The 12,991-nt window shown below is 32.2% G+C and overlaps 1 protein-coding gene across 1 annotated transcript; it reads left to right on the forward strand.

Moving 5' to 3' along the window:
- The first annotated feature begins 4,022 nt into the window (after window positions 1-4,022).
- On the forward strand, window positions 4,023-11,991 carry LOC136971218 (uncharacterized). The gene is made up of 4 exons (XM_067265691.1): window positions 4,023-4,105; window positions 5,738-5,899; window positions 11,256-11,348; window positions 11,765-11,991. Exons 1-4 carry the CDS (start codon window positions 4,084-4,086, stop codon window positions 11,950-11,952), a joined length of 465 nt encoding a protein of 154 aa, XP_067121792.1. The 5' UTR covers window positions 4,023-4,083; the 3' UTR covers window positions 11,953-11,991.
- Window positions 11,992-12,991: the final 1,000 nt, after the last annotated feature.

Genomic DNA, 12,991 nt, shown 5'->3' on the forward strand with positions numbered 1-12,991 from the left:
GGAAAAGTAGTAATTTCTATTGCAGTACACCTACGTATATTAAAAAGAACATATTCAATATGTATATAGGCTAAACAAAATTAAATCACGTACGAGTGATATAACAGACCACGCATCTTTCAATTAAATAACTACCCCAACAAAATTATTAGCAAATGGCTACATAAAAATATAATAAAACAACCTAAAACATAAATGATTTATAAAAAAAAACCCCCCCGATAATTTTTGACAATTTGCAAGGAATATTAACACCATATAATATCATTTTAGCCCCACACTGAATAACAAGATCAAAAGTTTCTTTAAAATCGAAGAACAAATTAATAGTAAAATAGATGCTTTTTATACATTTTAACGAAAATATATTTGTGTTTAAAGGTATACATAACCTCTTATTAATGTTTTACCAAATTTTATTATATTTATTTATGTACTTTTCACATACTTCCGTTTCACTAGTACTGGCCCAAGGTTTTTATACGATATAACAAAAATAATTACATTTCTACAGGTATACTGTCAGTTTTACTTATTCTACTCCACGGTTTTAATAATTAGTTATACCAGCTGTCACTATAATAATTTTTAGGCAATTATATTGTTTGAGAAAACTTTTGTACGCGTACGTTAAATATAAATTAATACATTCTGTAATTTCTTACATAATTTTTAGCCAATATATTTAATACAATAAGACTAAAGAGGGGCATAAAGCCCGAAATGCATATGCTTTCTAAATTATAGAAAATAAACCTACTTTTTTCATCAAAAAGTAACGTTTTGGTGTGGTTGTGGTTTGTTCGCAACAGCAACTTTCTGCTAATTCCGAAGGAAATACAACTAATTGAGAGAACAGTAAGCAATCAAGTACAGTAGAGCGTCGATAAGTGGAACCAATTGGGGACTGGGGTCCTTCCAGTTAGTGATTTGTTCCAATTTCCGACTTTGTACGAAAAAATACATTAACCTGTCCGATGTTCAAATTTTTCTCCGTTGCATGTCGCTTCGTGTTGAATTTTCGTCGATTTTAAGCCTAACGAAAATTTTTATAATAATCATCGAGGCTATCGTATCGTTAAAAATTATTTCTTCATTTTGTACAAACAAAATAAATATATTAAAGAATATAAAAAACATGAAAATTATACTTTAGAAGTAAATTTAGTATCAAAAACATTCGATTCAGCACGACACAGTCCGACTGAAAATCGTTCCACTTTCCGGCCATTCCACTTACCGACGTTCCACTTATCGACGCTCTACTGTACTACTTAACTTACGATATATCGAATATAATTCTCTAATTCTAATCATTTCAATTTTATGTGTCTTCCTGTTGAAGAAAAAAAAAAGGATTGTGGACTAGAGCTAGAGAGAAAAAAAGTAGAACTACTCTCGAGTTTTTTCTCTAACCAAACGCGAACGGAAGTACGTCATTAGTAATGCGCGAAGTTTTGACAACGAAAGACTGGAAACAACACTAAACTCGCTTTGTGTTGTTTCCTGTTTTCTAAATGAGTAATCAATTAAGATGCTTATAAACTGTCGGATGGCATAGGCGGTTATCCACTATTTATGGATAAAGGACTTGGGTTTGAATTCTTACAAAAATTTTTTATGGGTGGTCGGGCCCGGTCCTTTGTCACCCGGCCGCCCACACAACCCTTACCTTGGATGGAAACGAGTAAAAAAGCCTTCTCCTAGTCCTCGATAAGGATGAGTAAGAAGGCCCTCTTAGTACGGAAAAACAAAAAATACCCTTTAAAATAAATTTAAAAAACAAAAGAAAAAGAAACTAAACTGTGCGCGCGAACGGAAGTTGTAACATTTCATAAAGTAGTTTCACTTTCAACATCCAATCCTATGCTTACGTGATAAGATATAAAACAGATGAATATAAAAAGCAGCTGTAATTATCTATATCATAACTTGTTTGGTGTCGAACGGGGTAAGTTGCGCTATGTTGTTTAATTTTAAAGATAAATACTGACGTATCTGTTGAAGTTCGTTAGGCGAAATACGTATTTAGAAATACGAAGCATTCTTTATTAATGAGTGCCTAAACTCAATATACAGAAGCATATTTAAGTGATAGATGTTACTAATAGCATTATTTTATAAAAATATAAGAAATGTAATTATTAATCAAGCGGATGTATTGTAATATTGTTCAAGAACAGGAAAAATACTGATAAACGAGTGTATTATAGCTGAAGGTCACTGAAATTCTTTATACATATACTGTATTAATCAACGTACCGGTTATTTGAGAATATGGGTGCCGCTCGAGGAAGATTCGGGAGGAAGAACAAGACACGTGCCTCTTGCTCCAATTATGTTACAATTACTTTAATTATCTAACATTACTTGATTAAAGCCATATCATACGTGTTATTATGTTTATATATATATTTTTAAAGTAACAAATCTGATTTCCTTGATATTAAAGGGGTGGTACTACAGCATCATAAGCATCCGTCCGGATATGTTTCTGTTATTAACCATCGATTTACTGAATTTCACGGAATCATATAGACTTAATGATCCTGGATATTTTTTATTTGGATGATGATGATATATTTTTGTTTTAGGAATCAAGGGCGTCGCCAGAGGGGGCAGAGGGGCAATTGCCCCTCCCTAGACATGTGAAAAAAATTATTTAAATGCTTAAAATAATCTTCTTAAGCTTCTTAAAATTTATGAATCGTTTTTATTTTACCTACATACAATTCATATCCTCTATCAATTTATATCATCTTGCCCCCCCTGGCCCATTGGCTGGCGACGCCCTTGTTAGGAATTTGAAACAGCTTTTTTATATTCACTTTTGATTTATGTTTTAATTAATTCTGCTGAACTTGATTAACTTTAATTCATTTTTGTTCATTTATTTACATATTCTTCGTAATTACGATGCGACATTATATTGCTATTTAAAGCTTGTGTGCATAAGCCGATTTACACGGGGAATCGTTTATTTCTCGTCAGGAAAACTTAGGGGCATTCGCGTATGTCGGTGGTGGCATAGTTGGCAGAGAATACAAGTGCCTTTATAAAATCGTTTATTAAACAAAAGTTGCACTTATGTTACATATAGACAAGTCCTTTCAGGTAACAGACAAACGTCTCGATATTCCCGGTGGAGCTGGATTCAGTTCGCAAGATTTGATAGTCGGACAGCCCCGGAGCAGGGGCTACTTGTCTGTTCAATCGGGTTAAATCCGATAAGGTCTGGTAGAAACTTCGGAAGGGAGGCGAGGACACTGGGAGGGAGGGAGAGAGAGAGAAGAAGATGACCCTGGGAGGACCACGCCGTTGACAATTACAATGACGAACAACAGCGACGTTGTTGACGCTGCTGCGTGCCTTGACACTTAGAGATAGCGCGTGTCTTGTCCTTGAAGACCGGGATTAAATAAAGTTTTGCCCTCGATCGTCCACTCCGATTGGTCGCTCTTCCTCTTCGCTTTTCAAGCAGCAACACATACGCAATTTTAAATGTTGCCGGGAAAGTTAAGCAACTCTTTGCTGGATTTTTATATTTTCTACTTTTGTTTTTGTTGATTGATTTTATGAAGTTTTTAATATTTCATACTAGCTTTTTACTTGTTGTTTTCTTATTTTACTTCAGTTTCGTCTGGTATGCGTCTTATGCTTTATTTTATACATCTACTTTTGTTGAATTTTTTTTTAATTGTTTATGAAGGTTTTAGTATTTTTATGTTATTTCTGTACTTGTTTACACAGTTTTTTGATTTTAGTGCAGAGATAATGAATTTAGCTTACATATCTTTTGATGTTTAAAGTTTTTGACTCCATAACCACGTGATTGGAACAGCTTGGCCCAAGAGGCCCTTGCGCCATTAAACAGATATATCGAGGAGTGACTGAATTTTAAACTCACAAAAATATAGTAAATATTTATCTTTGTTATAAATTATTTTAGTAATATTTAAATGTATAAATTAGTAATGTATTTAAAAATAAATTATGTTTAAATTATTACAAATGTATTTCAGATTATTATTATAAATTCTTTAGTCAAAGTTATTCCGACGAATCCAATCAGAAATTAATAATATGGCCCAAAAGAAAGGTGCTGGTAAGTAAAAGTAGTATATATACTTTATTTTAAATTTACTTAATCACCATAAATGATATTTATGCTTAGATTAGAAAATATATCGAATAGCCTTTACTACAAATCTATATTTACATATACCGCGCATTGTCTTTATATGTTGATATATGGATTTCTAAGAATATCCAAGTTGCACAAAATTCCACACATTGAAGAAATCTGCGGAGTCTAGTTACACCACTAATAGTGGTATTCAATTGCTTTCGGTCTTTTAATAAAGAAGACAATAATTAAAAATTGTTGCATTTAAAGTTAATGTTGAAAGTCATTATTTAGAATTGTGTGGCCACTCAGTGATAGTTAGTTTTGGATTCGTAGTTAGACATGTGATTTTTCCGGTAGGTTTTTTGTGTGCCTAACATTTTAACGGGCCAATCTACCATAGAAAGTCCCGGAAGGCTCTCCTTTGATAGAACGCCCCTGTGTTGCTATCCCTTATATTATACCAATCCAATTGAAATTATGTTTATTTTCATAAATTCACTTTATTATTGAAATTGTAATCCACGAAAGATCGATCTATCATAAATGTGTCTAGAAAGAAGTTGAGAGTATGAGATAACATTGCTCCTCTCTTTTTTATCATAAGTAAGCTTTTCTTCGATCTATTGAGGATTATTTCAAATTATACTTGTACTCTTCTGAGCGAAAATATTTTACAAAATATAACTGATTCTTTATTATTTTTCTTATTATATTTTGTATTATTTTCTGAAAAAATGTCTTTTTAATTAATAGCCGAGAAAAAAATCAAAAATATTTTACCAGTTATTAAGTATAAAATATTTCTACATACAGATACTTTAGTTACGGAAGAAAATGAAATCACTTCGTGTTAAAAATTTTCAGTTGCATAAAATATGCATTTCATTAATTAACTTTGACAAGATTTTGAGACATTCCTAGTGAAAATATGCAAACTTAAAATCTACATTTAAACGAATATTTTGACAAAAAGAGAAAGAATAAATACAATATATAAAGCTCTAGTGTGAATAGGCCCTCGAGTTGATGAAACCTCTGAACACATGTACTGTACAGTACAATAGTTGGTCATGGGTTCGCGCCTGACCAAATGACTGGCCACGTGGAGTTTTCCGGATTTTCTTCACGTATCTACTGTAAATCTAAATTGGGATCAGTTTCTCATAGAAAGTTCTCTTATTCACCCTTGACAGAGCGCTTTCCATCAAACAGAACCTAAACCATTTCACAACTGAATTATATTATAAGCCATTTTCTAGAAAGTATTATTTGAGAATTGCCATAAATTTCGAGCAACTTCTAAAATAATGTCGGATATAAAAGAACTTTCTCCCTAATCATCAATGTCTTGTGGTATTTCACAGCTGCGTTTTCTTAGTTAAATTATCTGTCACTGTTAATTAATTAATATATAATTTATATTTTATGTTAATTCGTAAAAATAAAATAATACGATAATAATGATAGGAAAAGGATTATAAACTACCGTATTTTCTACTCAATTTTCTTCTGCCTTTGAATATTAATTTAAACGTAGTTTGGTTTAAATTTCTGTGTGTATTTTAACTTAAACGTATTAAACATTCAATAATTTCTTTATATTTTCAGGAAATATTATAATTAATAAAGCTCAAGATCTGCATATTGGAAACAGATACTATTGGAATCAGGTTAACAATGTGATTCGTAATTTCAATGAAGAGCGAGACGAGCGAGATGGAGGATCCGCTGATGAAGAAGTCTTGATATCTCTTCCAGAAGAGCTGATCAGTAAGTAATAGCTAAAAATGTCTGCAGTTATTATTAAAACTAAACAATAATACATTTGAAAATTTTGATGCCATTATTATTCCGATAATTCAATTTATATTTTATTTACACGTAGCTCGAATTAATGCTTACATTGTGTAAAAAAATTTTTTATTTTACGCGTATGTAGACCTATTTATTAACGATTTCATGGTCCAATATATTTTGATATTAAATGCAATTTGTGTTTTCACTTAAAGCGTGCAGAACTGAAGTAATTTTTTTGCAAACATTCCAAGGCGATGAAGGGTTTTAACAATCGTTATTTGCAATACAGCGGTATCTCTCAGGATTCAATCTAAACCTCGCTTAACTTTTCAGTATATATTGACGTGCTTTTATCTAATATTAAATCTAAAACAATTGCATATGCTGATGACATAAAGCTTTTAAACTACGACCCTCTGATATTACAAACAGATTTCAACACTATCTTCTGCTTTTAGTAAAGTAAATTTAAAATATTCCGAAAACATTGTGTGTTTTTCAACGAACCGTAATCCTTCTCTTCCTTTTTTTAATACCAATAAGGAAATGATTAACTATGTTGATTCATACTGTGACCTGGGAATAGTTTTTCACAATAGAATGACTTTTAAACTTCACATTCATAAGATCGTAAAGTCGTTCTCAATTCGTCGTGGAATATTATGGCGAATCTGTCATCAAACTTTTTTAAAAAAGTTCTTAGATTAATCTTAATTGCAAATTTTCAGACTTTAATAGACCGATATGGCCTATTGCTGTTCCCTCCTTACTACAAAGTTAATAAAGAAATTAACAAAGTTTACATTTTATTTAATACATTTAGAAATTTGCCTATTACTCATAATTCCGACGTTGCTAGAGTCCCTCTGTAAATGATCGCATCTTATGTTTTAAATTTTTTAACGAATTAATAAATTATTGGCTAAAATTAAGAGTTCCTACCAAAGCAACAAGGTACATATCATGTTTGTTTTCTCCTTTCCATCGTTTTCGTATAACTCATAGATCTTGGATTGGTGTGCAGATCATACGTCCATAGTAGAATATTCCCTCATTATAATTTCAAACTATATAAGCCTGCTGTCAATATTTATTTTATATAATCTGTAATTTAGTAAATGCCGTTTTCACGTTACCTCCCTTTACTTTTTCTAACGTCTATCTTATTATTTGTATGTTATCACTAAACTGTATATATGTTACCGGCAAAACCCGATTTTACGCCAAACTAGTTTTGTCTAGGCCAAACTAGTTTGGCGTAAGCGTGTCAAGCCAATCTAGTTTAGATTATTATTCAAGTATATTAATGGTTAAAATAAAATTAAAAGGCAATTAATTAGATGAACAATATTTATTCAAACATGGTCTACTTAATAATTATGGTAATTTATTAAAATAGGTTAGTGTGAATTAGTATAGGTTAGTGTGAACATTACGTATATACAGCTATTACATCTGACATTGAGAAGAATAGGTTAGGTTAGAACGCGCGTCCCCACTGTTCCCTGTCTTCTGATTGCTGGAATCGGAGACGAGCCGCCACCGGGGACGCACGTTCTAACCTAACCTAACCTAACCTAACATATTCTAATAATTTGGTTGCTAATAATTATGGAAATTTATTAGAATAGGTTAGGTTAGGTTATGTTAGGTTAAAACGCACGTCCCCACTATTCCCTGTCTTGTGATTGCTGAACTCGGAGACGAGCCGCCACTTTCGATACGTAGGGTAACATTAACCCCGTTTTTTATAATTAAGTAGATTATGTTTGAATAGATATTGTTCATCTAATTGATTGCTTTTTAATTTTATTTGAACCATTAATATACTTGAATAATAAATCTAAACTAGTTTGGCGTAGGCAAAACTAGTTTGGCGTGAAATCGGGTTTTGCCGGTAACAAATTCATATATATTATTCTTTTATATCTCTATTGTTTTATGCATGTATTTTTAAAATCATTTTTGGGGATTTTCTTGTTATTAAGAGGTAAAAATCTATTATAACTCGACAATTCCTACTATATGTGAAATAAATAAATACGTTGTAATTTATCGCGACTGCCCAATTCGACGATGTTTTGCGATTTTTTCTGTAACATTTCTTCATAACAGCCGGATGGTCGATCGGTTAGGGTAGTAGCCCACGGTTTTGGGGTTTCGGATCTAGTGTAGACGAGTCAAAAAACTCCAGTCCGGAGGTGGTCTGTCCGAATATGTCGAGCTCCGTCCCCAACACCCGGCCACTACGATGTGGGCATGGCCGTATTGGGCTTGCTGAAAAAACCTTTTTAGTACTTACAAGGCATAAAGAGTGTTTTTAAAATTTCACCATCAATAACTTTTCAGCAAAAGTTACTGCTCAGGTACCCAATACGTTGCAAAAAGTATCAATTCATTTTTCTACTTGAGTTTCGAATTTAATTTTAGATAATGTTCGTGGTCACTCAACAAAGCCTAATGATTTGTGCCAAAACTTTAAACTCATCCGTTTTTAACGTTCAATTGCCTGACTTAAACTTCCCGAATGTTTTCAGCAGTGGCGTGCCGTCATTGGAAGCGATGGAAGCGCCGATTCCACCTTCCAATGACCTTCCCTTGTATTTTATAAAATATAAATTTTCATATTTTAAAGTACTTTGCATTAATTAAAATTAATATTTTATTATAACTGCATTATGTATCTTTTACAAATTTCTATACTACATGTGAAAAAAAAACGATAACATTGCTATTGTATATTCAAATAATTCGGTGGCGGAAGGAGTGTCGAAACCGGGTCAGTTTCCAATCAGCCAGATTATATAGGCATTGTCATATGCGGTTTACAGAGCACCAACCTCACCCGGTTTAGCTGGTAGAAGCAACACACGCACAAAGCATCTAATTTTATATCCCGGACCGGTTCTGGGCTGTTAGCCGCCTGCCTGCTAGATATTCGGCCGCCCTCGCCCGATTATGTGAATCATGAGCAGACTAGATCAACGGCGGGCAACCCGGCCGCGGCCAGCTACGGCTCGCGAAAAGTTTCTATCCGGCCCGCGAGATCTTTAATAGATTATTAAATTGGAAAAATAACTAATTAATAGTTATTTTTCCAATTCTTTGTAATTTTCGAAAACGATAAGAGAAATAAATCTAGTAATTAACTTTTTATTTATTTATTTCATATTTGCAGACTAAAAAATTACGAGTCACAAGAAGGCATCAATTAACTGCTACGGCCCGCGGAAAAAACGTAAAATTTATTCTGGCCCATGTTATAAAAAAAGGTTGCCCACTGTAGACTAGATTTATAACTTAACCCAACCGATAGGAATTTACTGGCATGTTTTTATGATAGTTCTGTATAGTTGACAGGAGTTTTAAAAAAAATCCATTAAAATATTTGATATATTTATTCTGCGTTTATTCTGCTCTCCCAACTTATATTACTGACAGATTTCGATGTTAAACCGGTGATATTACGATTTAGTATGTCCCATATGTAAGGGGATGCAGAAAAAACGTGTACAATTCTAGTACAGTGTTAAGAAATTAACTGTTACTTTGGCAGCATCATTTACAACCAAATTTAATATATCAGACATACAATGGTACAAAAAAGCTCTAGAATTTATTTTTCTTAAATTTACGATTTATGTATCGGTTGTCATAAAAATTTCTTTCCACTTCTTTCCCAAGACTACAGATATTCGAGTACAAAGTAACCGGTTTCGACTTATTTCTACTTAAAAAGTAGTTAAATAATTAAGCGATTAGGGAATTAGAAACATAAATAAAACCCTGATGAAAGAGCCGAAGTTTTACTTAAACAGAAGCTTAACCGAACCAATCTCTTGCCGAGTACAGTGGGGTCTGTTCTCTTCATAATATTAGATGTAATAAAGACAGAAATTTTTCCAGTTCAATCAAAGTGACCGAAAAGTTGTAAATTTTGAAATTTCCGTGAACACTTGGTCCTAAAACGAATTAGTTAGAAAACGAACGAACTGACAATCTGTTAAGTTTAACATATTTAGATTTTTACAGCTATGGTGAGAAACGTTTAAAATCTACAACAACCCTGTCGCGTCCTTTGATATATACTAGTGATGCGACAAAGAGCATTTGACATTGACCGGTATCGGCACCCTCGGGATTTGGCACGCACACACCTACTGGACCGTCTCTGATTTCATTCATTAGCCACTCGTAGGGAGCTATTTCACTAAGTTGTAAGTGGATTGTTTTAAGATTTAAAAAGTAAAGATATATTTTGTTATTTTTATGTACGTTTCTTCACAAAGTTATATTTAATTATAAGTTTCATTAAAAGTATATTCATACAATTGAAGAATTTTTTGTACTAGGTATGTATATTAGTCACATTTTGTTTTACCAAGTAAGTTTTTTTTATAATTTTAATTTTAGCCCTTATATCGTGTGCTAGTGATTCAAAAATTTATTTTAAAAAAGTTTTGGCTCAAGACCATATAATGAAAAAGAAAACATTATTAAAAGATAAAGACCAATGCCTAAATTAAATATAAATACATCAACAAAAAATTTCGACATTTTGACGATAAAATTTATGACGAATGACGATTCTTTCGTAAAATTGAAGCAATTTGGAAATCAAAGAGGAATAGAATTTAACATTGGTAGACAATATAAAATAAATATTGACAATTATAACGAGAGAATTACGATTAATAGGTATATCTAAATTAATAGATGTTATATGTTTTTTCTCAAAGCAAGAATTGGCATTTAGAGGGCATAGGAAATTTATTGAATCTAATAACGGAGGTAATTATATTGAACTTTCTTATTTATTAAGTAAGTCAGATAATCTATTAAAAATACATTTAAAGAAGTATACGGTTTTTACTGGCTTATCGAACAAACGAATACGAAAAGGCCCTGACGCGCAATTAATTGATTGCTCCTGAAAGTCGGCTTCTTACAGAAACACAGATTCCCTATCATCAAATGTCACGGCACGCCACTGGTTTTCAGGAGTACTTTTACCCTTAAAATTTTTTCAACATTCTATCAGATTCTTCGGCTGTTGATTTTTCAATTGCCCGGCTAAAAGACATACCGATGTAAGACTTTTAACCAGGCAATCGCCAGCAAAAAATAATGATGACGATCCAAATGTTAAACGTTCAATGAAAGTCAACCGGAGCGTATAAAAATCCGTTCTCTGTTATCGAGTCATGCACCAACTTTGGAAGCAAAGTCTCCTATATTATCTTTCTGAATTTTTATTCTCCCTTTTCATTTGAAGCTAAACGTATCTAATTTTAAGTTTGTAAAACTATAACGAAGATTTTATTTCCAGATTCTGAACGGATGCTAGAGATAGACGACTTTTATTTAGTTGCAGAAAAAATTTCCGACTCGTGGAAGAAATTGGCTCGTTTTCTGCCACCGAGTAAGTTCCAAATGCTATGACTTACTTCATCAATGATTATATTGATACTTTGCTCTCAAAATATTAGAGAACTTTATGAAATGTAATTTCTGAGATCACATAGTTCTTTAGGCTACTATATTATATATGCATCTTATCTTTTCTTACAGCGGATTTCAGTTCTCCAACTGATGACCATAATTTCTTTACTTATTCTGAAGTGTGGCTTTTCTATTTTTCTGTACAGAAAACTTAAACACTTGTTTTTTCTTGTGACGTCGTCATGCCGCCTGTATTTCTGAAACATACGCTTCTTAAAACGGCGCTCTCTAGTATTTTGAAAGAACAGTATATTAACTAGCCTTTAAAAAATAAAAACTTAGTAACATAGTTTGTAAATTATTATAATTGTTTGTTTCTTTTTATGTAATTCACAGAAAATGTATTCACCGAAGCACAGTTGTCTACACTGCAGACTGATAATAATGGTAATCTAGAGGAAACAATTATTCAAATGCTGCAGTTGTGGAAGGAACAGCATCCAGAGTTTATTACAGTTAGCAATTTAGCAATAACTCTTCAGTCCATAGGAAGGGCTGATATTGCGAAAGAACTGCATCCTTAATAACATCTTACGGTAGAAGACTAGAAGAACTTTTAATAAAATTCTCATCGTGAATATTTCGAATTATTAAAGAATTTATAAATGTATAAACATGTAAATTGTATAACATAAGCTATTCTTGATATATTAGTAATAACCAAGATACAAAAGAATTTTTAAATCACTTAATTGTACTGCATTGAATAATAATAAAATATTGCCATGCAAATTAGTAGTTGGTTGCCTCTGTATACCATTTTTTCCTGTTAGCAATAGAGTCGTGCCGGCCTCTATTTAACAATTTTCAGGGGAATATATTTGAATTGAAATAACGTACCTTTCAATCGAGAATGGAAGTTCATATATAGTTAATCTGACTATACGCCCCTAAACTTTCCACGTCAGGTTTTCAGTTTTATTCATCTAAATTCGTTGCCGAAATTAACATGGACAGGCGGACAGACTGTACTGTGGAAATTTATAGGTCTACAATTTTTTTAAATTGCGCTCAATAATGATAACTATTTTGTCTGAATAACTAAACAAGGATTACAATACAATAGAATGAACTGTTTAAAATGTTAAAAAGTTTTGTTATCAAGCTGTAACAGTGATGCTGTTTAAATATAGGTGTATCCAGAGTCCAAAGAACAATTACTTGTTACTAAATAGGAGGGTTTGTAAAAATTATCAGAAGTTGCCAGTTTATGTATTTTGCTACTAGATTTACCCTACAATTTTTTGTTAAATTTTCGGAACAAATTTTGATTATCAAAACAGTAAAAGTTACAAACTATGGCCCTGATTTACGAAAGTATCGTTAGTTACAACGTCGTATTCTCGCGAAAAAAAACTAATTTTTTAGATACTACAGTACATGTAAATGTTTAATTTTTCAACTTAACGTAGAACAAGAAATGATAAACCTATTAAACTTTCCGTACAGAAGCAACTGCTTTGAAATGAAAAGCGAATATTACACTCAAAACGATGGGATTAGCATGGACTCAGTAGTTGGACCTAAATTAGCAGAGTTAGTAATAATCTACATAGACGAAGA

Source organism: Centruroides vittatus, unplaced genomic scaffold (genome assembly GCF_030686945.1).
Source record: "Centruroides vittatus isolate TY-2023 unplaced genomic scaffold, ASM3068694v2 contig_2359, whole genome shotgun sequence".
In the NCBI taxonomy this organism is placed as follows: Eukaryota; Metazoa; Arthropoda; class Arachnida; order Scorpiones; family Buthidae; genus Centruroides; species Centruroides vittatus.

What these genes read in the sequence shown, in the direction of transcription:
- LOC136971218 (XM_067265691.1), top strand. Translation starts at nt 4,084, where the DNA reads ATGGCCCAAAAGAAAGGTGCTG. An exon ending in TCTTCCAGAAGAGCTGATCA is followed by an intron (nt 5,900 to 11,255) that starts GTAAGTAATAGC and finishes TTTTATTTCCAG; the next exon opens with ATTCTGAACGGATGCTAGAG. An exon ending in GGCTCGTTTTCTGCCACCGA is followed by an intron (nt 11,349 to 11,764) that starts GTAAGTTCCAAA and finishes TGTAATTCACAG; the next exon opens with AAAATGTATTCACCGAAGCA.